This window comes from Sceloporus occidentalis, unplaced genomic scaffold, assembly GCF_023333645.1.
Source record: "Sceloporus occidentalis isolate IW3139 unplaced genomic scaffold, rSceOcc1.0.p SCAF_4, whole genome shotgun sequence".
In the NCBI taxonomy this organism is placed as follows: Eukaryota; Metazoa; Chordata; class Lepidosauria; order Squamata; family Phrynosomatidae; genus Sceloporus; species Sceloporus occidentalis.
Genome location: NW_028316984.1, coordinates 114,435,132 through 114,459,742, shown reverse-complemented (window position 1 = coordinate 114,459,742; position 24,611 = coordinate 114,435,132). Strand labels below are relative to the sequence as shown.

General features: G+C 45.6%; 1 protein-coding gene across 4 annotated transcripts in view; it reads right to left on the bottom strand.

The window, feature by feature from the left end:
- Nucleotides 1–2,127: 2,127 nt before the first annotated feature.
- The window catches only part of KIF18A (kinesin family member 18A), a 65,747-nt gene continuing 43,263 nt past the window's right edge, over nt 2,128–24,611 (bottom strand). For 3 of the 4 annotated variants that reach the window (XM_089521315.1, XM_089521317.1, XM_089521316.1), the window contains 4 exons: nt 17,264–17,747; nt 14,420–14,524; nt 12,451–12,560; nt 2,128–2,435 (listed from right to left, as the gene is read on the bottom strand). In XM_089521315.1, the coding sequence (XP_089377441.1) occupies nt 2,320–2,435; nt 12,451–12,560; nt 14,420–14,524; nt 17,264–17,747 (815 nt within the window). In that variant the 3' untranslated portion in view covers nt 2,128–2,319. Of the gene's footprint in view, nt 2,436–3,352; nt 3,491–12,450; nt 12,561–14,419; nt 14,525–17,263; nt 17,748–24,611 lie in introns of all 4 variants that reach the window. The other variant, XR_016280933.1, reaches the window with a different exon arrangement.

The following is a 24,611-nucleotide window of genomic DNA, read 5'->3' as shown; positions in this document are numbered from 1 at the left end:
GATTTGAAATTGGTTGCTATTGATATACAGTGGACACCCATCTCTTTCACCAGAATGTCATTAAGACAATGCAGTTTGGGGCTGCATAATATTTTGCATGAATATGAATAAAGTCCACTCTAGAAAACAGAAATACAGGGAAGTTACAGTCAGAGTAGTGTAGTGATTTGAAAGCACTACAATTGGGGTTTGAATCCCTACTTGCCCATGGAAACCTACTGGGTGACCTTGGGCAAATCACTCTCTCAGCCTCAAAGGAAGGTAAAGGCAAACCCCTCTCTGAACAAATCTTGCCAAAAAAACCACCCTGTGATAGGTTCACCTCAGGGGCACCATGAGTCAGAAACCACTTGAAGGAAGTAACAACAACAATGGAGGATGTTGGTGTTGGTTTTGAATGGGGTTGCTCTGTCCTTGAAATAGATTTGCTGTGCTTTGATCTAGCAATATGATCAGGGCCTGATATGGCTCCGACTGCCTTTCACTGGTTGATGAACGACAACTCTATCTGAAGAGAGATAGCCTAGACTCTTATCCATGATCCATATCCTTCAGACTACTGCAATGCATGTAACATGGAGCTGCCTTTGAAGAATCTCAGAACAATATTCCTGAGTTGCTTTTAATGTTGCAATGATACTGTTGAAGTAGGTGTTGGGTTCACATCTCATCACTGCTTAAATAACTCCATTAGCTCTGGGTCCATCTCTGGACTAAGTTCTGATTGCTGGTGTATTTCTTTAAAGGCTTGTATGACTTTAAGACCTGGGTGCCTGAAATACTATATATTTCCACATAAGCCTGACTCTTTGTTTTGTCCAAACCTTTGAGGTGCAACAGACTGCAATGAGAAGGTCTGCCCTGGTTACAGAATGCTCTCCTCAGGATGATCCAGAGTCCCTAAAAGAGTCATTAAGCAAGCATATTTCTGTTTTCTTTGACTTTCTAAAGCGTCAAACAGATGAGAACTTTCTGCATCAATAAATGGCCTCCCTTAAGGACTACAAACTTTTAAGCAGTTTTGCCTCTCCTGTTCTACTGAAGTATAATGAACAGGCTATGCATCAGATTTATTAGTTAACTTGGAATAAAGCTGAATTAGGCTATCCTAACACAAAAATGAATGGGAGAAGAAAGCATATATTCCCTTGACCAACTTTAACTGATGGGAGAAATCTTACCTTCTCTCTAGGACTTGCATGTCTATATTAGAGGCAAGAATTTTTAATATCCAAAGTGTGATACCAAATGAATATTAAAGCAAAGTAATTCTAGGAGTCAGAAAGATGCAGAGATACAGGTGGATGGCAGTAAATGTGTTTTAGGTTATTAAGACTTTATTCACAATTAGAAGCATTAATCTCTCTCTCTCCCTCTCCCCCCCCCCCACACGCACACACACCTAGAGGGACTAGTACAAAGAATAATGCTAAATGATATATTTTCCATTCAAGTTGCTCAGGAAGTCAAGTAAAAGGTTGGAAACTAAACACTAGCTACCATTTTTCTCTTTAAAAACACTTTATCTTATCTTGCACATTCTGTGTGTGGTAAGAATAATTAAAATGAACAAAAAGACATGAAACAAGGTTACAGAATAGAAATGAACAGAAATAGATTTTTTTAAAACTGAAAAAGGAAAGATGGATCAATAGGAATCCTAGTCAAACCAATTTAACAGGACATGATCTCCTCTTTTAAGAGCAGTTTACAGATTGGGCTTTTCCCAACCCCAGCAATAATAGGTCAGCATGCATTCCGAAAACACATATAAGAAGTTGCTCACTTGTTAAAAGGAAAAATACAAGGATGCCTGCATCTTCTATAGTGGAACCTAAATCTTTTGGGACAAATTATTATTATTATTAATAAATCCCAACCCATAACCCCACATAATACAACCCATGAATCAGTGGGAACTTGATAAGTCAACAAACATTTCCCATGGATTCAATAGGATATTTCTAGTCAAACAATGTATTTAGCCCTTCGACATCATGCTTACTATGAGATATTTTGCTGAAATATATTGACAGGAAGAGAATTTAATGTGATATTTGTTATGTTTAATAAGGTTTCCAAATATGTAAGAATAGCTAGTGAACCATAAGTCCAGACATGCTGTTTGTATATTAAAATGGTTAGTTTTATTTTACATGCTTTCTCAAGCGGCATTTTAGTGCAATATGTTATCCCAAGGAGTACCACCCAGATAAGGGGGAAACAGACAAAGGAAAAGTGGTAAGTCCATGTCTTACCCCCTTGTTAATAAATTAAATCTGTACAGAGTAATGTTTAATTTCAACTGAAATGAGCCATTCAAAATGCAGTTTTTGGTGCCCCTGGTTTTATGTCTACAGCTACATTTTCTTTGAAATTACTTTTGACAGGCCTTCTTAGTGCATTGTGTTGCTTCCAGCTTCTTGTTCTAATTCCTGTGAAACAACAAATAAACCATGTTATAAAAAGAAAAAAGACAGAAACAGAGACACCACCACATTGAATCTCATTTTGGGAGAAAGACGGGATATACATTCAGTTAGCACAAAAAACAGCAGGCCAATTGTTAACTGATATTAGCTTTATGAAGCATACCATGAACATTTTTGAGGAGCTACCAGTCTTTCCAAACACCATTCCGTGGATTAGTTTTGGGCTAAAACCTTGCCTATATACAGTTACCTAACAATAAATCCAATTGAACTCAATTGTACCAATGCTTGAGTAGTTATTAACAGGATTGTAGTGCTAACATACACAACTCTGGATGACTTGGGGCAGAGTACATAAAAGGAATTTTTTTCTATCAGAACCTGGTCTGAATGGCTGTCACTGATGCTTTTCCTCCATTTGAAATATGGTGCGTGGTGACTGGAGACAGCCTCTTTGGTTCTGCCAAAATAAATATTTATTAGATTCTTAAATCTGTTACTCTGTATGCTGCTCAGAAAGCTATGCATGACTAATAAGCATTTATTTAAATAAATAAATAAATAAATAAATAAATAAGACTCTCAGAAAATGGTTATTTGTTGAAAATGAACTGACTTGTCATAAAAATCCTCTGTAATACATAAACAGAAATGCGTGCTCTGCTGCCACTAATACTTGTTATGCTAATTCAGTTTCTAGCATAAAGAGTTTTCACTGAATAGGTCATGGCTCAGTGGTACACCACATGTTTTGTAAGGAGAAGGTCCCAGGTTCAATTCCCTGCAGCCCCAAATATGGCTTGGCTAGGGAAGAATCCTGCCTGAAATCCTGGAAAACTGTTGCCATTCAGCTTTGACCATTCTGGGTTACTTTGGCTTAGTCATCTGATTTGGTGTAATACAACTTCCTATGTTCCTACCTATGTCTTGCCAGATCAGAACTTCCTGTCTTCCTCCCTATGAACATGCAGAATTTCTCGTAAGAGTCTTGGCTCCATTCATGTTCACATTATGACTCATGCCATGAATTGTCAACCACACTGTCTTCTGTCACCATACTGCAAAGATTATACCAAACTGTTTTAAGTTCTTGGACCACATACAAGCAAGTTGACCTTGGGAAGACTCTGCTAATTAATGCTAATGTATTTCCTTGCCTTCAAAGGCCCAACCTTCAATCAGGTAGGATACAAATAAATAATTTGTTAAAGAAGTTACAACTAAGACTTTGGAAATCCACTACAGGTTGAGTATCCTCCATCTGGAATTCCAAAATCTGAAATACTCAAAAATTCAAAACTGTCCACATGAGTGGCTCAGATAGTAACACCTTTGTTTTCTGATGATTCAGTTTAAACAAACTTTGTTTCATGAACAAATCTGTATCCGGCTTTTCTCCGAAAATTGAGACTCAAGGTATCTCACAGTTTAAAAGAGCAGCAGAGTTATAAACATACAAAAAATGAATAATAAAATAGAATTAAAACTAATTACAGTGTTAAAACACTTCAAATGTCTACTTAAAAGAATAAAATGTAATTAAAACATTAGAAAGCTATTAAAAACAGTGCAGTTTAAAACAATATACCAACCCCTATCCCACTTTTTAAAATCTTTCTGTATTAAAAGCCTGTTGGAATAAAAAGGGGTTTTGCCTATCAACAGAAGGACAACAGGCAGGCGTCTGTTCTGGCCTCCTTGGGGAGTTCCAGTGTATGGGTGGAGTAGCCACTGAGAAGGCCCTCTCTTGTGCTTGTGAAGGTGGTGGAATTGAGAGAAGGTTATCTCCTGATGATATCAGAGCTCAAGCAAGTGCATACAGAGAGATGCAAAACAGCCTGGACCTAGGCCAGCTTAGCATTCCAGCACAACATTAGGAGGAAGATTCCAGCTCAACATTAGGAGGAATTTCCTAACAGTAAGGGCTGTTCAACCGTGGAACACACTTCTTCGGAGAGTGGTGGTGTCTCCCTCCTTGGAGGTCTTTAAACTGAGGCTGGATGGCTATCTGTCGGTATGCTTTGATCGAGAGTTCCTGCATGGCAGGGGGTTGGACTGGATGGCCCTTGTGGTCTCTTTCAACTCTATGATTCTAGGCCATGTAGGGCTTTATCGATCACAACCAGCACTTTGAACTGTGCTTAGAAACAAACTGGGCATTGGTAGAGCTGTTTTCACAGGGAAGTAGTGTGTTCCCATGCTACCTCATGGGTCACAAACTTCATATGTGAAAGGATAAGCAGCTGGTGTACAGACCTATCAAACCTTTTATTTTTGTACGGTACGTTCTTGATGGGATTATTGTAATGTGCTCTATGTGGTTCTGCTTTTGAAAAATGCTCAGAACCTTCAGTTATATCAAAGAGCTTCAGACAGATTGTTAACTGCAGCTGGCTACAGGAAACATACAACTCTTGATTTCCAGCTCCTCTAGATATCAGTCTGCCTTTGTGTGCAATTCAAACTGTAGGTTATATCTATATGGTCTAAACAACCTTTAGGACCATTTGTCTCTATAGGACCTCGTCTGTGCTCTAAAATTTTTGAGGGAGGCCCTTGTCATGACATTCCATCAACTTCACAAGCACATCTGGGGGGAACACAGGAGAGGGCCATCTAGAAAGCTAGGCTATCTCTCTCCTTGTTGTTCTTTTATTGACAAGTGAAAGCTATTCTGTCCTAAGAAGGACAGGTTGCTTACCTGTAACAGTATTTCTTCGAGTGGTCATCTGCGAATACATACAAATGGGTTTCACTGCGCCTGCGCAGTGCTGTTCGGAACCTACTGGAATCACTGGGCAGAGTTCACTCTGCAACATATTGAAACTTTTTGGCGGTAACTCCGCCCACCCGTTATAAGGCCCCTGCCTTCCCGCTCTTTTCCCCAGTTCCGCAATTTTTCCGCCAAGCAGGCGAAGGAAGAGAGCCAATGAGAGCAGGACACTGAGGGGACGGACGGGTGGGATTTGTATGTATTCGCAGATGACCACTCGAAGAAATACTGTTACAGGTAAGCAACCTGTCCTTCTTCTTCGTGGTCTCTGCGAATCATACAAATGGGTTTAGACTGACAAGCTAAGGTATGTGGCGGAGGGAGTGTCCTGAGACCAAAGCTATGGTAAACCAAAGGTATATTTATTACAAATAAACACCTTGAACCATGAAGAGTCAGTCTTTTGTTCATGCACCGATAAAATAGCAATAACTTTGCTAAACCTGAGAAGGGAACAGAGGTCATGCAAGACCGATCCCATGGAAGTTGTGCAAACCAACATTCAACAGTAAAAACAGTGTAAACTGCATAACACAAATACATCAGTAGTGCATTCAATGCAACCCTGAGACCAACACAGCCCTCCCGAAAGCTGCGTCTCGGATGGCCCTGGTGTCCAACCTGTAATGCTTAATAAAGGTGAGGGGTTGGGACCAGACAGCAGCCTTACAGACATCCTCCAGAGGAATCCCAGACAGGAATGCTGAGGATGTCGCCACAGCTCTTGTGGAATGTGACCGAACCCTGCCAGGGAGAGGTTTGCCCAGCAGTTCATAGCAGAGGTGGATGGTACCAGCCACCCATTTGGAGAACCTCTGCGTAGACACGGGCAACCCCTTCTTCGGTTCCGAGTAGCATTGAAAGAGTCTCTCGGACCGGCTGGAGGCAGCAGTTCTGTCCAGGTAAAACGCCAGCGCCCTCCTGACATCAAGGGAGTGCAGGCGTCGCTCGTCATCCGACGTCGGATCGGATGCTAGAGTGGGCAACACAATGTCCTGGCACATGTGGAAAGCAGACACCACCTTCGGCAAGAAGGTGATGTCCATACGGAGGACCACCTTGTCCTTGTGGAACCTCAGGAATGGTTGGTCCCTCCGTAAGGCACAGAGTTCGCCCGCACGACGGGCAGAGGTGATGGCCACAAGGAAAGCGGTTTTCCAAGTCAATAGTCTCAAGTCCGCTGTGGCCATGGGTTCAAAGGGCTTGGATTGGAGAGCGGACAGTACCGACTCCAAACTCCAAGCCGGTGTTGGTACCGACACAGGAGGATATAGGTTGGCACAACCCTTCAGAAAGCCCTTCACCAAGGGATCCTTAAAGAAAGACACCCTCCCCCCGAACTGATATTTTGCACAAATGGCAGAAAGGTAGCCTTTGATGGATGTGAGGGACAGCCCTCCCTCCAAAAGCGCCATCAAAAACTCCAGCACCACTGGAGTGGACACCTGTGCAGGAGACAAGCCCTTCTGGTCAAGGAAGAGGCAAAATCTCCTCCATTTCAGGGCATAAGAACGCTGGGTGGAAGGTTTTCTGGCAGCCAGGATCACCGTCCTAACCGATTCCGGCAAGGCGGTCAGGGCCGGATCTGCCAAGCCACCAGCGGCAGGCTCTCGATGTCCGGGTGGAGAATTCGTCCGTCCTGAATCGACAGCAGGTCCGGGCGCGGGTCGAGACGGAGGAAGCATCTCCTGGAGAGGTGGAGAAGGGATGCGAACCACGGTTGTCTCGGCCACCACGGGGTGATCAGGATCGCCTGCGAGCGGTCCGTTGTCATTTTGGACACCACCCTGATGATGAGAGGGAACGGAGGGAAGGCGTAGAGGAGCTCCCCCGTCCAAAGGAAAGCGAATGCGTCTCCAAGGGATCCGTCGAATCGCTTCCTGGAGCAGAACTGGGGACAGTGGCTGTTCCAGCTGGTCGCGAAGAGGTCGATCCGGGGGGTTCCCCACCGATCGAAAAGGTCGCTGACCGTCTCGGGATGGAGCCTCCACTCGTGGCACACCGACGGAGATCTGCTGAGGCGGTCTGCCAGTTCGTTGTCCTCTCCGGGAAGGTGAATCGCCTGGAGGAGGACACGTCGTTGGATGCACCAGTTCCAGATGCGGAGCGTGAGGTCGAGCAGGGTCCTGGACCTGGTACCACCTTGCTTGTTGATGTAGTACATCACGGTGGTGTTGTCCGTCCTCAGGAGGACCACTCTTCCCGAGACAGCAAACTCGAATGCTCTCAAAGCCTTCTCCACTGCGAGCATCTCCAAAGCGTTGATGTGGAGGAGCTTGTCTTGTGCGGACCACCTGTCCTTGACGACAAGGTCGAGCAGGTGGGCGCCCCATCCCTCCAGGGATGCATCGGTTGTCAGCGTCAGTTGTGTCTGAGGCTGATGGAAAGGCATCCCGGTGCAGACATTGGAGCCGTCTAGCCACCATCTGAGGGAAGCGGCTATAGGTCTGGGTACCGTGAGCCACTTTGAAGGTGGGTCCTTGAACGGAAAGAAGACGGAGAGGAACCAGGATTGGAGAGGACGAAGACGGAGTCTTGCCCAGGGGGTGACGAATGTCGTCGATGCCATGTGGCCCAGGGCGACTTGGACGTCTCTGGCCCTTATCCTTCTGTGTGAGATGCACGGCCTGAGGGATGTAGCCAGGGCCTGAAACCGGTCCGGAGGGAGGAAGGCTAGGCAGTTGTCGGAGTCGAGGATGGCCCCGATGAACTTGACCTGTCTGGTCGGCGTGAAGTGGGACTTTTCCCTGTTGACAACCAGCCCAAGGGAGTCGAAGAGGCGCAAGGCGAATGAGACTGCCTCGTGTAGCTCTTCCTGGGATTCGGCTGCAAAGAGCCAGTCGTCCAGGTAGGGAAAAACCATGAAGCCCTTCTGATGAAGGTATGCCACCACCGGTGCCATGCACTTCGTGAAGACTCGTGGGGCCGTGGCCAAGCCGAACGGGAGCACGTTGTAGTGGTACGAGTCGGAGCCGACAGCGAAGGCGAGGAATCTCCGGTGGGATTCTCGGATCCCGATGTGGAAATAGGCGTCCTTCAGATCGACAGTCGCGAACCACAGGCCCTGGTGGAGGAGAGGCAGAATGGAGGCCAAGGTTACCATTCGGAAGCGACGGTAGTTCAAAAACAAGTTCACTTGTCTCAAGTCCAGGATGGGCCTGATGCCCCCATCCGCTTTAGGTACGGTGAAGTACCTGGAGAAAAAGGCCCAAGGATGTTGGTCGGGCGGCAAAGGGGAGATTGCCCCCTTACCAAGCAAGGTGCGCACTTCGTCGAGAAGGGTGTCCGAGGGGGAGTGGACATGAAGGCTCCAGTTGGAGGGAGCTCTTGGAACTCGAGGGCATAACCCCTACGGACGATGTTAAGAACCCACGAGTCCGATGTTATAGAGGCCCAGGTGTTAACATAGGGCCTCAAGATGTCCAAAAAGAAGAGGGATGAAGGGGAGACGAAGCGCGCTGCGTCCTTTCAGGTTCTCTTCTTCCCCTGGTCGGTATCCTGCCGGCGGGACTTGCGGTACCGAGGCGGGAAGGTGCGACGGCCAGAGGAGGAGGAAGACTGCGAAGGGAAGCGCTGTCTCTGAGAACCTTGATGCTGGGGCTGTCGGTCCCGGGAGAAGGTCCCTTGTGACTGACCTTGCGGTTGCCACGGGCGCTGTCGCTTCCGGAACGGAGAAGCCGGTGCTGAGGACATGCCGTGCTTCTTCGCCGCCGCCTTCATCCTGAACTTGCGGTTCAGGCGGTCGTCGGTCTCGGCGTGGAAGAGGCCGGTCCCGTCGAGCGGCATGTCCTCAATTGCCGCTCTAACCGTCGGGTTGAGGTCGGAGGCCCTGAGCCACGCATGGCGCCGAAGAGCCATGGCAGCTGACATGGACCTCCCGGAGCAGTCCGCCATGTTCCTGGAAGTGGTGATTAGCCAGCTTCCGATGGAGTGCGCCTCGTCTCTGATCTCCACCAGCTGCCTCTGGATGTCATCTGGGACGTCCTGAACAACGGGAGAGATCCGTTCCATGAGGGTCTGGATATAGGCCCCCATGCAGGCGGTGTAGTTGGTAGCCTTGACCCCAAGAGCCGAAGCCGAATAAACCTTTTTTGCCAATCCATCAACCTTCTTTGCCTCTTTGTCGACAGGGGAAGTAGCCTGCTTCGGAACGAAGCTATGCTGGGCTCCCTCCAAAATGGCCGAGTTTGGTCTGGGGTGTTCTGCCAACCAGGAGCAACTCGCCGGGGCGACCCTATAGAGGGCTTGGACTTTGCGGGAGGGCGCCGATAGGGCGGCCTGAGCATCCCAGGACCTTTTCACGATGGTCTGGAGAGAAGGAAGGAGAGGAAGGCATGGCAGAGTGGGGACCCGTCCATGAACCCTACGCTCGACCGGGTCCTCCGCGTCATCCCCCGCGGATGCGAGCTCGATGTCAAGTGCCCGTGACATCCTGACCACGTGCTCTGTGAAGGCCCTGACGTCGTCCGACGGTGAAGACGGCCCTGGGTTGTGCATCCTCTGAGGGGAGGCCGAACCCGAGAGGACATCGTCATCCGAGGGTGCCTCCGAAGGTGGCAGCGGTTCGTCCTCAGAATCCAGGTCGGAGGAGAGAGGGTCCGTCACCCTGACCTGGGATCTCGGGCGGGCGAAGTCCACTGACGATCGGGAGCGTCTGCGGGATGGGGACGGCGACCTCTCACGTGCACGGAGTGGAGACGGCGACCTCTCGCGTCTACGGGACGGCGATGATGACCTCTCGTAGACCGACACAGTGGGAACCGCTCTGGCCGGGTCGGCTCGGTCTACGGGGTGAGGGTTCAACCTGGTGAACTCCCTCAGAGCTCTGTCCTCCGGCACCGACATGTAGTAGCGGCGCGATTGCATGTCGTAGAAGAGGTCCGGGATCCCCTGTATGTGGGCCAAGTCATCTTCATCATCGGTCGCCGGATGGGAAGGAGACCGATGATCAGGAGAGCGAGGGGCGTCATCCGTCCCGTGGATGAAGTCCATGGCCGGGGGAGGCAGGGATGTAACCGGGGTCCCCTGGTCTACCGGCGTCGGCTCCTGGTATGGAGCTGGCAAGGCGGAGGCGCGGGCCTGTCTGGAGTGGGAGCGCTGCTTGTCCTTTGCCCTCGGCGGGTCGGTGATGGGCCGATCCTTGGAGGGCTTGGCCTTTTTAGGGGCCGGATCACGGTCCGCCTTGTCATGGTGCCTCTTCTTCCCAGACTTGGGAGTCTCCTCCGATGGGAAGAACGGGTTGTCCGGGAGGTCCAGGAGGACAGCAGCCGGCGTCGATGACGAGGGCTTCGGGGACCTTGTCCCTTGCACCGGCTTGGATGCCTTGGAGGACGAAGGCGAGGCGAGATGGACCTCCGGTTTGGGAGCCTCCTTCGAACGGGGGCCCTCCGATCCCTCCTTTGGCTTGGAGGCCCGTTCGGTACCCTCAGTCCCCGATGACTTATGGGGGCGCTTGGAGGGTTTGTCGGTGGCACTGGGCGGTTTGGAGCCACGGGCCACATCGGCGGTGGTGGAAGGAGTCCCGGCCGGGACACACACCACGCTGGGGACGGCGGCTCTCCCCGATCCCACGCTGGAGACACTTGCCCGAGAAGATGAAGCGGGGGGCGGCAGAGGCGGGACAGAAGAAGACCGCGAACCCCTTTCTTGCAATTACCCCAAGGCAATCGCCGAAGTAAGCCGGGACTCACGGTTTTTCCGGGCCTGGGAAGAGAGGGATCTGCAGAGTGCGCAGGCCTTAGGGTCGTGACTTGGACCAAGGCAAAGCAGGCAGGTGGAGTGCGGGTCCTGAACGGGCATCTTGCCCTTGCAAATGTTGCACTTCTTAAAAGCCGCAGGCATTTCAAAGTCGTCAAGTCGATGGGGAGATCCGAAAACGAGGTCAACAGTCCGAGGTCCGAAGTTACCAGGGGCGGGAGAGAAAGAATGATCAAGATACAGTCCGAGTCAAAAAACGAAAGTGATTCCAAGCAAGCAAAGCAAGCGAAGGTTCCTCTGAAGCAGCTAGCGCGGCGGAAAAAAGGAACTGGGGAAAAGAGCGGGAAGGCAGGGGCCTTATAACGGGTGGGCGGAGTTACCGCCAAAAAGTTTCAATATGTTGCAGAGTGAACTCTGCCCAGTGATTCCAGTAGGTTCCGAACAGCACTGCGCAGGCGCAGTGAAACCCATTTGTATGATTCGCAGAGACCACGAAGAAGAAATTTAATTTTAATAGAGTGTTGTTTTACTTATTTTGGGGGTGGGGGAGCTGGGATATGAATAGAAGAAGAAGAAAAAGAAAAAAAAATAGAAGAAGAAGAAGAAGAAGAAGAAGAAGAAGAAGAAGAAGCAACAGCAGCAGCAGCAGCAGCACTGTTACCATAATAATGACAGGCCTAAGTATGTGTCTTAGAATATTTTAAGCTTTTTGAGATTCTAAGCATGTCTAGTGTGCTGCAGCTTCAACATTAGGCATTCAACTGCATGGTTCTTTAACAATGCAATTACAGTAACTGATGCTGGTATCCTTTATTACCTAACATTTACTACAAATAATTAACATGAGGGCAGCATTGTGTGGAGTACTGATAAAACACCTCATGAGAAAAAAATTACATACAACATTCTGACTAGATGAATAATGTAAGGAGCACATTAATTTTGCTGGAAGACAGTTAAAAGAACCAGGTCTTTACTGCCAACCAGTTCACATAACCAGTTTCAAAATTATATTGGGTTAGATATCATCAGTCCCAGAGGGTGTAACAGCTAAAGAAGGACCTGTTTATGAAGATCTCATAGCTCTGATGTAAGGATGAATATGCAAGAGCATAAATTAGACCAAAGGCCTGTTTAACATCCTTCTCCTTTGTCAGAACTGTTTTATTCTTTCTAATAACAACCACAACTGTATATAATGTCCCAAGGATGTAAAAAGGCATTATGAGTAAGATAGCTGCAGTTTTATTTCTGACCCCCTTTCCTAATGACCCTTAGCATGGAATCTGTCTTTCACTTCTGAGCTCACTGACTTCTCCCCTTTCTGTTACATGAACTGGTTCTTGCAGGTCAAGCAGAAGCACCCTATATTTTACTAATTAGGTAGGTACAGTATATCAGTTAATTTGACTGTGTGAATTAACACAGCAGAAGACCACAGAGAACAACAAACTGAAAAGGTCAGCCTGTAATCTTGGACTTCTTGATGGAGCCACATCTTGCTTACATTTGGAAATAATTACTAAAAATGGTTGATTGGACACTTACCTGTGTCTTTAGGTACTCTTAGAGGTTTGTTACTTAACATGACATCTTGTCTAATACGTTTTGCAGCTGTAGGACCTTGGTGGTGTTTTAACCCAATGCTCAATGAGGAACTGAGAAAAGAAGATGAAACAAAGTTCACAGCATAACAGTTTTAAACCATAATAATAATAATAATAATAATAATAATAATAATTTGTTTTATTTATATACCGCTATTCCAAAGATCATAGCGGTGAACAGCAAGTAAGCTAATTAGCAAGTAAGCTAATTTGCCCCCAACAGTCTGGGTACTCATTTTAGCGACCTCGGAAGGATGCAAGCCTGAGTCAAGCTTGGGCCCTTTTGCTGGTCTTGAACTCGCAACCTTGTGGTTTTGAGCGAATGGCTGCAGTACAGGCATTTAACCACTGCGCCACCAGGGCTCCTCTGAATTCTCACAACATAATGTTTGTTCAAAATCAGTTTAGTACTACATGAACAAGCATGAACAATACAGCAAGGCTTGGACTTATTGTGTTCCCCTTCTCCTTCTTTTCTGGTGTTTGAAAGGGTTTGCTTAAGCATTCACTTGCCTGTAGTTTTCTGTGTTGTCTAGATAAATCATCTGTTAAATCTTAAAAAATTACTACAGTTTCCAACAAACAAGCTTCAACTTTGGCCTATTTAGCCAACCATACCTGATGTGAATCACAATTCTGGTTTCAAACAACATGATATGGTACAACTAAGCAAAAGCAGAAAGAGAAGGGGAGTAAAGTATGACCTTTGTATCTGTGGGACTGGTACCTGTAGTTTCGCTCAAGCAAGATCCATGGTTTCTGCCACCAATTAGGGCTCTTCCTTGCCTTTTCCTGATGTGAGGCAGTGAGGGAGGAAAACAACGCCACCACCCTGATTCCCCATGCACACCCTTCTCCATCCTGGCCCGTGACGGGCTGCCACCTTGCCACCACCACATTGACTTTGTGCAGCAATGTCTACCTCAGCCACACTTGGCTCTCTACAGCCTCTGATTTGTGCTTTTTGATTGAAGAAGGAGATACTCCTTCCTTTGTCAAGAGAAGTACAGGGCCCCCAGCATGAAGCCAGGCAGCTCTCTTGGTGGTGGGCACCAAGGAAGGAAGGCCAGCTGGCTGCTCAGTTGCTGATCCCAAGGTGACCAGATGAAAGGGGAGCAGTGACTGAGTGGTTGGCTGACCAGCCTTCCTTCCCTCATCTCTTCTTCTTCTTGTTTATGCTTTTTGGATAAGAAAGACCTGGGGAGGGGGCATGCATTTCTCTTTGTGGCAGACACCACTCTCTCCCAAGGTGTCCCTCAAAAGGAGCAGTATCCAAGTGGCCAGATTCCTTTCCTTTTGTCATTACATGTGAGAGTGCAGAGCCCACCACCAAGAGAGGCACATGGCATTGCACACTCAGGCCCCCCTGCACCTTTCTCTGTTGAGAAGCATGAATCAGAGAAAGCTGTGCCCAAAGGAGTGTGGCTGAGGCAGATGCGGCAGACAGGCAATGGTAGCAGCTTACCTTCTTCCTCATCCTACAACCAGTGAGGATGGAGACAAGCTCTCCAAACATAAAACAAACATTTGTGCAAATACACATTTTGCAAAAGCTAATTTGTACCCTTATTCTGTGCACATCTCTAAAGGAATAAGCTATACCAACATGTCATCAAATTGAACGAAAGAAATTCCCCAGGGTACCATTAGAAAAGACAAAAATCTGAGAAGTATCCTTTTAATTGCCCTTTAATGAGTTTTAAAACTGCTTAAAGTTAGTTTCCCATAGAATTGTTAATTTAATATTTTTAAAACTTTCACTTCAAATAGGTTTCAGCTGTATTTTTGCTTTAATTCATTGTAAGCTTCCCTGAGACCTGTACCAGGAGAATGGCAGGATATAAATAAAATAATTGAACAAATAAAAATAAAACGAGAACTTTAACATACTACCATGTAATATTTCATACCTTAACATTTTCCTTTTCCTCTCTGCAGCAGATGTCATTGCCATATAAGATGGCTTCTCGTGTATGGGGCCTGGTTGTCTATTTAACAGTGAAGGAAGGCCAAGTCTGCAATGAATGAATGAATGAATGAATGAATGAACAACTAAAAGATAGATGTAGTGGCACCACAGTTCTCTTGAAACCAAGATGATACATTCTGAGCAACTCTCTTTATCTTGCCTTCCTGCTTCCCAGTGTCAGGGTGACAGGGACGAGATGGGAAGCATCCCCCCCTGCCCCCGCTTGCTTCCCATATCATCCCCATTGCCCTGGAGCTGGCTCAGCTGAGCCAATCATAAGGCGACAGGAACGAGAAGCGAAGCAGGTGGGCACTCATTGGGTGTGGCGGAGGGGGGAGCATGTGAATGCCAGGCAGGCAAACTTCCATGGTGGACGGACGGGCGTGGATTACAGCCCCTGCCAGACTGAGGGAAGGCCCCTCCAGCCCTGGGGCAAAGCTAGGCTGGGGGGGAGAGAAGAAGACGGTAAGGAGGGAGGGGAGGCAGGGGATGAAAAGGGGTATGTGGGAGGGACTTCAATGTTCATGGAATTTCGAGTCCGCAAGGTGTCTCAGAACGGATCCCCCGCAAATCCGAGGGATGACTGTATTTGAAAGAACATTATTTTTTAGGATCCATACCTGATAAATTTTATATTTTATATCAACAGTTTATCTTTTGTTTGTTTAGGTATAACTGTAGTATCTACTTCATACACTCACTCTCTGAACTACTTATCTGTTCAATTTCAATCTACGAAAAAAATAATTCAGTATAACTAGTAGAACATTCTGTTTTACTAAAGGATTGATTATAATGCAACAGCCCAGACAACTATGGGTAGACAGACAAATGAGTATATGTAGTGGGGAAAATTTTCCATGGAAAAAATACAACATCTGAACATTTCTGGTACAGCATTATTTATAAAATATATATCCACCCTTTTGTATCAGAGTCTCAGGCTCTGCTCACTTCAAGCATAAGTTTAAACATGTGCTTTGACTTTTAAATACATGAACACACACACACAAACACAAACGAAGCTCTTTCTGTAGTGGAGGAGGGAACCCCCCCCCCGATCCTGATTATTTTGGTTCCTTCTCTGAACTTCTGATAATGCTACAATATTTTTGGAGACAGAGGTGCTTTACAGACGGGCCCTATGGGGCGCCGTCATGATGTGCTAGGGTTGCCTCAGGGCATCCTTTACAGATGCCCCGCAACCCTACCATGTACCTGCCGTGCCATAATGGCGGCGCCCTGTATACATGGGCACCATCATTATGACGTCACAACCGCGACGCAGCCAAACGGTGTGGCATGGGCGTGACATGCTCATGCCGCTGCAGGGCGCTTGTGGTGCCCTTTCAGTGGCGCCGGAAGGAGCTCTGAAACAGAGCTCCTTCCTGGGGACTGCCTCGTTCCCGCAGCCACCAAACGGCTGCGGGAATGAAGCCAGGGGTCTCTCCCGGTAGCAGCTCCCTGGGGTGTCCTGAGGCATGAAGCCCCAAGGACACCCTTTTCCAGGCTGGGGAGAAGTGGTGTTTTGCCGCTTCCCCGAGGCCTGGAAAAGTGGCGGATTGGGGCATCCGGGGCTGCTGCTGTGATTACTCAGGCCCCTATCCGGCGGGGATTGCGGCGCCTGCAGGCCACCCCAAAGGGGTGGTCTGTATCCAGCCAGAGTCACCATTTTAAGACATTTATGCCATTTTCAAAGTCAGCATATACAAATTTTCATTCAGCCATCCAGCAACCAGAATATGTGTGGTTACGATTTTAAACAGTTACAGACACTGAACCTTGTTTTCTGTTTTGTTATCCACTTGTGAAGTCTGAAGATGTATCTTTCAGAGATGCCGAACAGTGTGCAAAACTTTCAACATTATGGAATATCTGCTTCAAACAGTAAGGATTTTTTCTCCACCCCCATCCATTTGCTCTGGAGGCTTTCCCAATTATCTGAGTTACTTTGGGGGAGCATTAGAAGAGAATTCTGGTGAGAGGTAAACACCACTTATTTTCTCTTTGGGGCTATCGCTGAACTGAATAGTTCAGTGGTTCTGCAAAACCTGCCTACCACATAGCTCACACTACAACCAGCAGCTCCAGTAAATATCGTTGGAGTTGAAGTTTCCTATACTTGAAATATTTCCTTTTCCCCTCTCCTCCTTTTTCTTGTATTGTCATGTTTAGGCCCATGAGCTCCAGCTCACAAAGGAGGAAAAAAAACCCACTGCAGAGAAGGCAACATGATCTCTTCAACAGGTCTGAACAGTTTATCATGTCAGACTGCATACCCATTGAGTGCCCTCTGCATGTGCTGGACTACAACTTCCAAGACCCCAGCATGCTAGCCAGGGGTGGGTGGGAGTTTTCCTCCAATACATCTGGAGGGTGCTCAGTTGGGGAAAGCTACTTTATAGTCTTGTTTCATTATGAAGGCTGCATCTGCACTGCAGAAATAATGGAGTTTGACATCACTTTACCTGCCACGGCTCAGTACTTTAGAATCCTCGGATCTGTAGTTTGTTGTGGCACCAGACCTCTTGATAGAGAAGACTAAATGTTTCACAGAACTGCAAATCCCAGAATCCATAGCACTGAACCAAGGTAGTTAAAGCAGTACCAAACTACATTATTTCTACAGAGCAGATACAGCTGAAGTTTCCATCACACACCAGATTGTGAATTAAGGCAATGCTAACTGTGTAAAAAAAAAAAAAAAAAAAAAAAAAAAAGGGAGGGGGGAAGGAAAAGGTAAAAGTAAAGAGAAAGGAAAGAAGATCCCTGCCCCCAACAATACCTTTGTAAAACACTGCTACTGTTACTTGGCTGTGAGTTGTTTCTGGATACGTCTGAAGGGTAATCTGTACTATTGTCATCACTTTCATAAAGAGTAACCGTTGTGTTTAAGTGGCTCTCAGAAGTCTTGTGGTGCGTAATGTCCCTGGGGCTGTCTTGTTTTAATGGTTCTTGCCCTTGTTCAGTACAGCTGTTTGTTTCTTGAAGGCTTGTGATATGCAGCGCTGACTTTACCACAGTTTTTGTATACAAATTCTTGACAGGGTTCCTACAGGCCTCAGGTGTATATACAATGGGATGGAGTGCTTTGCTGATAGAGTCCCCCAGGTGATTAGGGCTCAGCTGACTGGAACGGTTTGGAGTTTGCTCTGTCAGAGGAGATTCCATCAGTTTCCGCCTCGTTCTTTTGTTAGGAGGTACTCCATCTTCTATCTTGTGTTGTACACGTAGCTTGATTTTGTCTGATGAGATGTCTGAGGGTGTACCTAAGAGAGGAAAATCTGCTTCATTAATTGTGCTAAACTTCGGCTATTTAAAATTGAAAACATCTACCAAATTGCAAAGACAGTAATAGAAAAGCCTTTATATGTACATTCATATGCAGCTACCTAGAATTCTGGCTCTATTAAGATACATGGTCTTGCAATCATGCCTCCTTGAGGCTTGATCCTGGGGACAGGTGACCTTGCCCTCCAACAATAATTATCACCTTTTATGGTTTGTGAAATAATTTTAAACTGACTAAACTACTTACCCTTATGCTTTCCTAATGGAGTGCGGCCCTCCAGATGTTCATGCTTTGCAGTCCCTAAATTCCACCCCCCCCCCCCCCCCACACACACAAGTACTAGAATGCCTTAGGATAAAGAAAGTGGAAGACTGCTAACTTCTGGATCCCAGGGCTCCAAAACTGACTCAGCCTTCCATCCTTTTGTAGGTTGGTACAATGAGTACCCATCTTGCTGGGGACAACTGGCAATGTAAACTGCCTAGAGTGCTGTGTTCAGTGATAAATGGTATAGTGCCGCCTGCATCATACGCAGGTGGCTTTTACACGGATTTCAGCATAAGCTGAAAGTAAGACGGAAGTTTTAATGATGTGCACGCACGCCTGCGCCACACATCATACATGAGCCCCATTATTTTCAATATGGCTTGAGCATACGCGCTATTTGGATTCCCCGCATAAGGCAAGGGTGCACTGTAAATGCTACTGCTATCTGGAGGGCTGCACCTGCTTTAAAATGATAAACTCCTTAAGTCCAGCCTTATCCACTGTATAAGGAAGCATAGCTGAAGAAACCTTACTGCAGACTTAGTGAAGTTAAAACTTTCTATAGCTCTTGGAGTGTTGTTGATACTGACACAGGATGCAGTCGGCCCTCCATATCCATGGATTCTTTATCCACAATTTGAAAATATTAATATATATATGTATATGAACACACATACATAAATTCCAAAAGACAAACCTTGATTTTGCCATTTTATATTAGGGACAACATTTTACTATGCCATTGTATTTAATGGGATTTAAGCATCCACAGATTTTGGTATCCACAAGGGGTTCTGGGACCAAACCCCAGCGGATACCAAAGGCCCACTGTAGTTAGCTTCTTCTGGCCTTAGGTGATGACTGAACCAGGAGCTACTCACTACCATAGGGTTTCTTTTGAGGAGAAAGAGGAAGAAGAATCTTTCTAGGGAAGGTGAAATGTACATCTATTCTCTTGGGGAAATGAGATGCATCGTAACACCAACAGGGAGGCAAGAAATAGTCTCCAAGATCTGAATTAAAGGACATGAAGTGGCAGACCCCTAATGAAATCAACAAACTTCACCCAGACCTCATTCCTCCAAATTTTAACCCACAGGCCCCCATATGTCCAGAAAGTGGCAGCTATGAGATAAAAAAAAAGGTAAAGAGTAAGGTAAGGAAGTAAGTTTTATTCCACCTCCACCCTCACCCCACCCCCAGTTACAGCCGCGACAGATAACCGAAGTAAACACAAACTAGGGGACCAGGCTTCATTGTTCACCAGGGACACTCATGGAGAGATATTCAGGCAGAAGCATTAGCAGACAGGGGGTAATGGGGCCAAACCATATGAAGTAATATCTAAGACAAAGGCCCATCACAAAAGTGAGATATAACTCTAATTTACACATTGACTACCATGGAGTTCTTGCATTTTGGAACAGGTTCAAGGGCACTATTTCTAGTTGGCCTACTGCTTGAGGGCCACATATCTGAATAGGGGTGTAGATCAAGGGTAAATAGTACAACACAGAATGTTGTCATTAGTATAACTAATATAAATTAAAATAAATCTGATAAAAATAAACATTTAAATTCAGTCACCCCTCCATAATTGCAGATTTGACTTTTGCAGTTTTGATTACTATGTTCTCTCTAGGAATTCCTAGGTCCTCCGCACAACTCTGCCAGAAGCTGACCATAGAGTTGTGCTGGAGAACCTAGAACTTCCCAGAGAAAACACTCCTATAGGTATTTGTAGGTCCTCCAGCATGATTCTATGATTAACATCTAGCAAATGTTGAGCAGAGTTGCACTGGAGGACGTGGAGATTCCTAGAGAAGTATTCTCTCAGGTAAAAAGAAGTTTTTTTTATTTGTGGTTTTCCCACATTCACAGGGGTCCTTCATTCCTAACCCCAGCAAATGTGGAAAGGACCACTGTATATTAATTTGATTATACAGTGGTACCTCGGGATACGAAATACCCAGGTTACGAAATTTTCGGGATACGAAAAAATCCCATTGGAAAACATTGTTCCGGGTTACGAAAGTTTTTTCGGGTTACGAAAAAACTTTTGGTGCTTTTCGGCGCGATTTCACACGGAATCGCAGCTTTTCCCCATTAGCGCCTATGGGAATTCGGCTTGCGAAAGCCTTTCGGGTTACGAAATTGACAGCGGAACGAATTAATTTCGTAACCCGGGGCACCACTGTAAATGCATTTGCAGCATTGGGGGAGGAAATCCAACCACAATCACTAAGAATTAAAATTTTAATAAATAAACTGTTAATTAATAAACTGTTATTTGAAAAAATCAATTTATTCTCAGTATATTAAATATTGCATTAATTACAATTCAATAAATAATGTTAAGATTAACATTAATTAATTTTATTTATGTTAGGAGGAATTAGAGTGAGATTTTATTTCATTATGGAATAATATTTAATTTGAAATCAACTTTGGAAACCATGAATTTTAGATTACCTGAATAGCACATACAGTGGCAGTGCCAGCACAAGCACCAAATGAAAGGCTTCCTGTTCCAAATTATGGGGAAATGCTTTACAAAGTTCACAAAAGCAAGACAAAGCAATTGACTGCACTTGTCAAATGCACTGCACAGTTTGCATTTAGACTGACAATTGACAAGATAATTGACTATGCTATTCAGTTGCACTGTATTCTGCATTTAACAGTATGTTGCCAACTTTTAGCAGCACATTTTTTAAAATTTAAATTTTTCCAGTGTGACAGGGCAGAGTAGCATAAAATAAAATGAAATAGATATAGGAGTGTCTCATAGCCCACAGCCCACACTGCCTGCTCTTGTTTAATCAGTCTAATACTCTCAGTGAACACTGATGGGAAAAGTCAGAAGGATCCCACCACTCCAAGCTCTTTTTAAAGCAGTCTGTTCTTTGGGAAATGCTTTAACCCTCAAAGGAATCAATGAAAAATATTAATTCCTACATTTGTTTTAAACTGATGTGGCTCTACAGGTCCCTAAATTCCACTTGGGTTTAGCCTGCAGTGTGGGGAAGAGAAGAAAGGTATGTGTACGGGAAGGTATAGGAGAGACTGTATACCGAGACAGACAGAACCAGTGGAGGGCATAAAGACATCAGCCTTTTTGCCCAGGGATTACTCCCAATCCCCAATGAAAGGCAAGTATCTCCTCCCTGGGGACATTTCTTTCTAAATGCTAGTAGATGCTGAAGTAAACCACCCACGACCATGGAATTACATGTACTTTAAACATGCAAGATCTGAGTAAAAGAGAAAGCACCAAACTCTGTTTCACAGACCCCATCAGAAGAGTTATCTCCCTACCCTGGGAGCCCTGGTGGTGCAGTGGTTAAATGCCAGTACTGCAGCCACAAAGTTGTGAGTTTGATCCCAGAGGGTTCAAGGTTGACTCAGCCTTCCATCCTTTCGTAGGTCAGTAAAATGAGTACCCAGCATGTTGGGGGCAATCGGCATATAAATTGTAAGCTGCCTAGAATGTTGAGTTCACTATGAAGTGGTATAGAAGTATAAATGCTACTGCTACCCAGTAGAGCTCAGCAGTACCAATGTGCTCTGATGCCAGTGGGGAGTGAATCCATTCTAGGTTCCAGTATAGCAAGTAGCAATAGCATTAGCAAGTACATTTCCATACTGCTTATCAGTGCACTTAAACACTTCCTAAGCGGTTTACAATGTGTAAGGTAATTGCCCCCAACAAGCTGGATATTCATTTTAATGACCTACGGAAGGATGCCAGGCTGAGTTGACCCTGAGCCCCTGGCTGGTATTGAACTCACAAGCTTGTGGTTTATGTGTGAGTGGCTGCAGTACAGACATTTAACCACTGCGCCACCAGGGCTCTTAAAAGTATGAATTCAAAGAAGCTAACCATGCTGAACCTTACCCCCAAAGTAGGTTCAGCCACTAGGATAGCTCTTCCAAGGGTTATCTTTCAAAACTATCCACAATTCTGAATCGATTCACCAGGCTCCACTGCCTGTTGCAATGCACACAGAGAATTATCAAAGCTGATGTCATACACTGGTCATCTTGTTGCTCTCTCATCAGATTCAAAACTCTATTTAGTCATGACTCTCACTTATTATATAATACAATGGTTAACCTTTTACAGACTGAGTGCCCAAACTGCAACCCAGACCCCACTTATTTATTGGAAAGTGCCACGTCCCTCTGGCTTTCTAGTAAGAAACTCTGGCAAACTCTGTGCTAGGGCGACAGCATGGGTGCCCACAGAGAGGGCTCTGAGTGCCACCTCTGGCACATATGCCATAGGTTTGCTATCACTGATCTAATACATTTATATTCCACCTTCCTATCCTACTTTCCCCTGAACAAGTGGTAGATGAAGCGAAGGGCTCTCTGTACCCATCCATCACTTTATAAAATGGAAATGGAACATATATGCCACCATGACATCTTCTAAAAAGAGATAAGCATAGAGATATTAACTAACAGCAATACATCAATATCAAGCACAAAAACTGGTTGTCAACAATATTTTTCGGTCTCTGGAACACTTCCCTATTGAAGGCTTCCATGGCCAGCATCCATAGTTTTCTGTGGATTTTTCAGGCCATGTGGATGTGTTCTGGAAGTTTATTCCTGATGTTTTGCCAGTATATGTGGCTGGCATCTTCAGAGGATGCTGGCATGACAGTGAGTGGCGTATATATATACTGTGTGACCCTTAGTTGAGAGTAAGTGATTTAAGTGTTAATCTGTAAGATCTTCTCTAAGCCTCCAAATCCACATATCAGAACCATGTTGTGGGCTTTTTTGGTGCTGTTTCCAGGGCTTGCTTTTCAAAGTGTTCTATGTAAAAGTTTGCTATCACAGGGCTCAGGGGCTTCCCATGGCTACCGTGTTTCTGAACCATCTGAACAACATCCACCGAAACATCCAATTTATGATGAAAACAGAAAAGGAATGAACATTACCATTCTTGGATGTCCTGGTCATCCAACGTTTAAGCCACACAGTACACAGAAAACCTACATACACTGACAGTTACCTACACAAGAACTCCAACCATCACCCAGGACAAAAAAAGAAGCACAGTAAAAACTGGTAGACCGCACAAAAAGTTCTGTGAACCTCACTTCCTGGAAGATGAGTCGAAGCACCTAGACTGGGCTCTACAGGCTAATGGTTACTCCAGTTCAAATATCAGAAGGGCTGCCAGACCCAGAAAAACCCAGAGGAGTGAAGACAAACAACCACCCAAAGGGAAGGTATTTTTACCATACAAAGGAGTCACAGACAGAATAGAGAAACTGGTGAGGAAACACAGCATCCAAATGATCTACAGACAAACCAAGAAAATCCAGCAAATGCTGCACTCAGTGAAGGACAAGAGAGACCCTCTCACAGCTGCAGGAGTTTACTGCATACTGTGCAGCTGTGGACAAGTCTACATAGCGACCACCAAACACAGAGTTCAAACACGAATCAAGGTACACGAGGGACACTGCAGAGCGGGTCAACCAGAAAAATCAGCAATAGCAGAACATGTTATAAAACATCCGGGATATAAAATGCTATTTGCAAACACCGCAATTCTGGACCATGCCAACAACTATCAGGTCATAATGCACAGGGAAGCTATTGAAATCCACAAACATCTGGACAACTTCAACTGGAAAGAAGAAACCCTTAAAAGTAAACAAAGTTTGGCTACCAGTCTCAAAAACCACCAAAATCAAGACCCAGGAAGTGGAAATGAAAACCACCCAGGGTCAAGGGGGGGGGGTCAGCAGACAATGGATCATTAATTAAATGGACACCCTTAGGCCTTGCCCATTCAACAACAGAACAATACAGAGATTAACATGCAAATCACCTCCTCTCAACCAACAGTATAATAATAATAATAATAATAATAATAATAATAATAATAATAAGTTTTATTTATAGACCGCTATTCCGCAATGATCATAGCGGTGTATAGTAAAAATTGCAATACAAAATTAGCCCCTACCCAACCCCTCACTCCCTCCAGGCTGAATGATGACAGTTGGCTGTGGAGGGAGGGCTCTGCCACTTCAGGGCAGGTCCCGATGGTGTTGGACTCGCCCCCTCCCTCCCTCCAGGCTGAATGATGACAGTTGGCCGTGGAGGGAGGGCTCTGTCACTATACATATATATACCCTGCTCTCTTCCATTCCAGCATTCTCTGAAGATGCCAGCCACAGCTGCTGATGAAACATCAGGAATAAACTGTTCCAGAACACAGCCTGAAAAACCGACCCAAAAATTCCTATTGTTTGTAGAGTGTGTCAGAAGTTGCCTTCTCCAAGGATTGCATGTTGTTACTGGTACACAACATAGTAGCTCAGGTGTCTGATAATTTTACAATATGGTTTGAGGCAAATAAATTGCAACAGCAGAGAGAAAGAAGGAAATTGGGTACTAAAATAATAATTTGTCAATGTATAGCTCTGCTGTTGGTAATAGTATCAGTTCATACACCATAATTAAAACCAGCTGAGCAGATAGACAAAGGAGCCATTGTAATAACTGCTGATCGACATAGTGAAAGGGTCAAGGACAGCAAGGAACA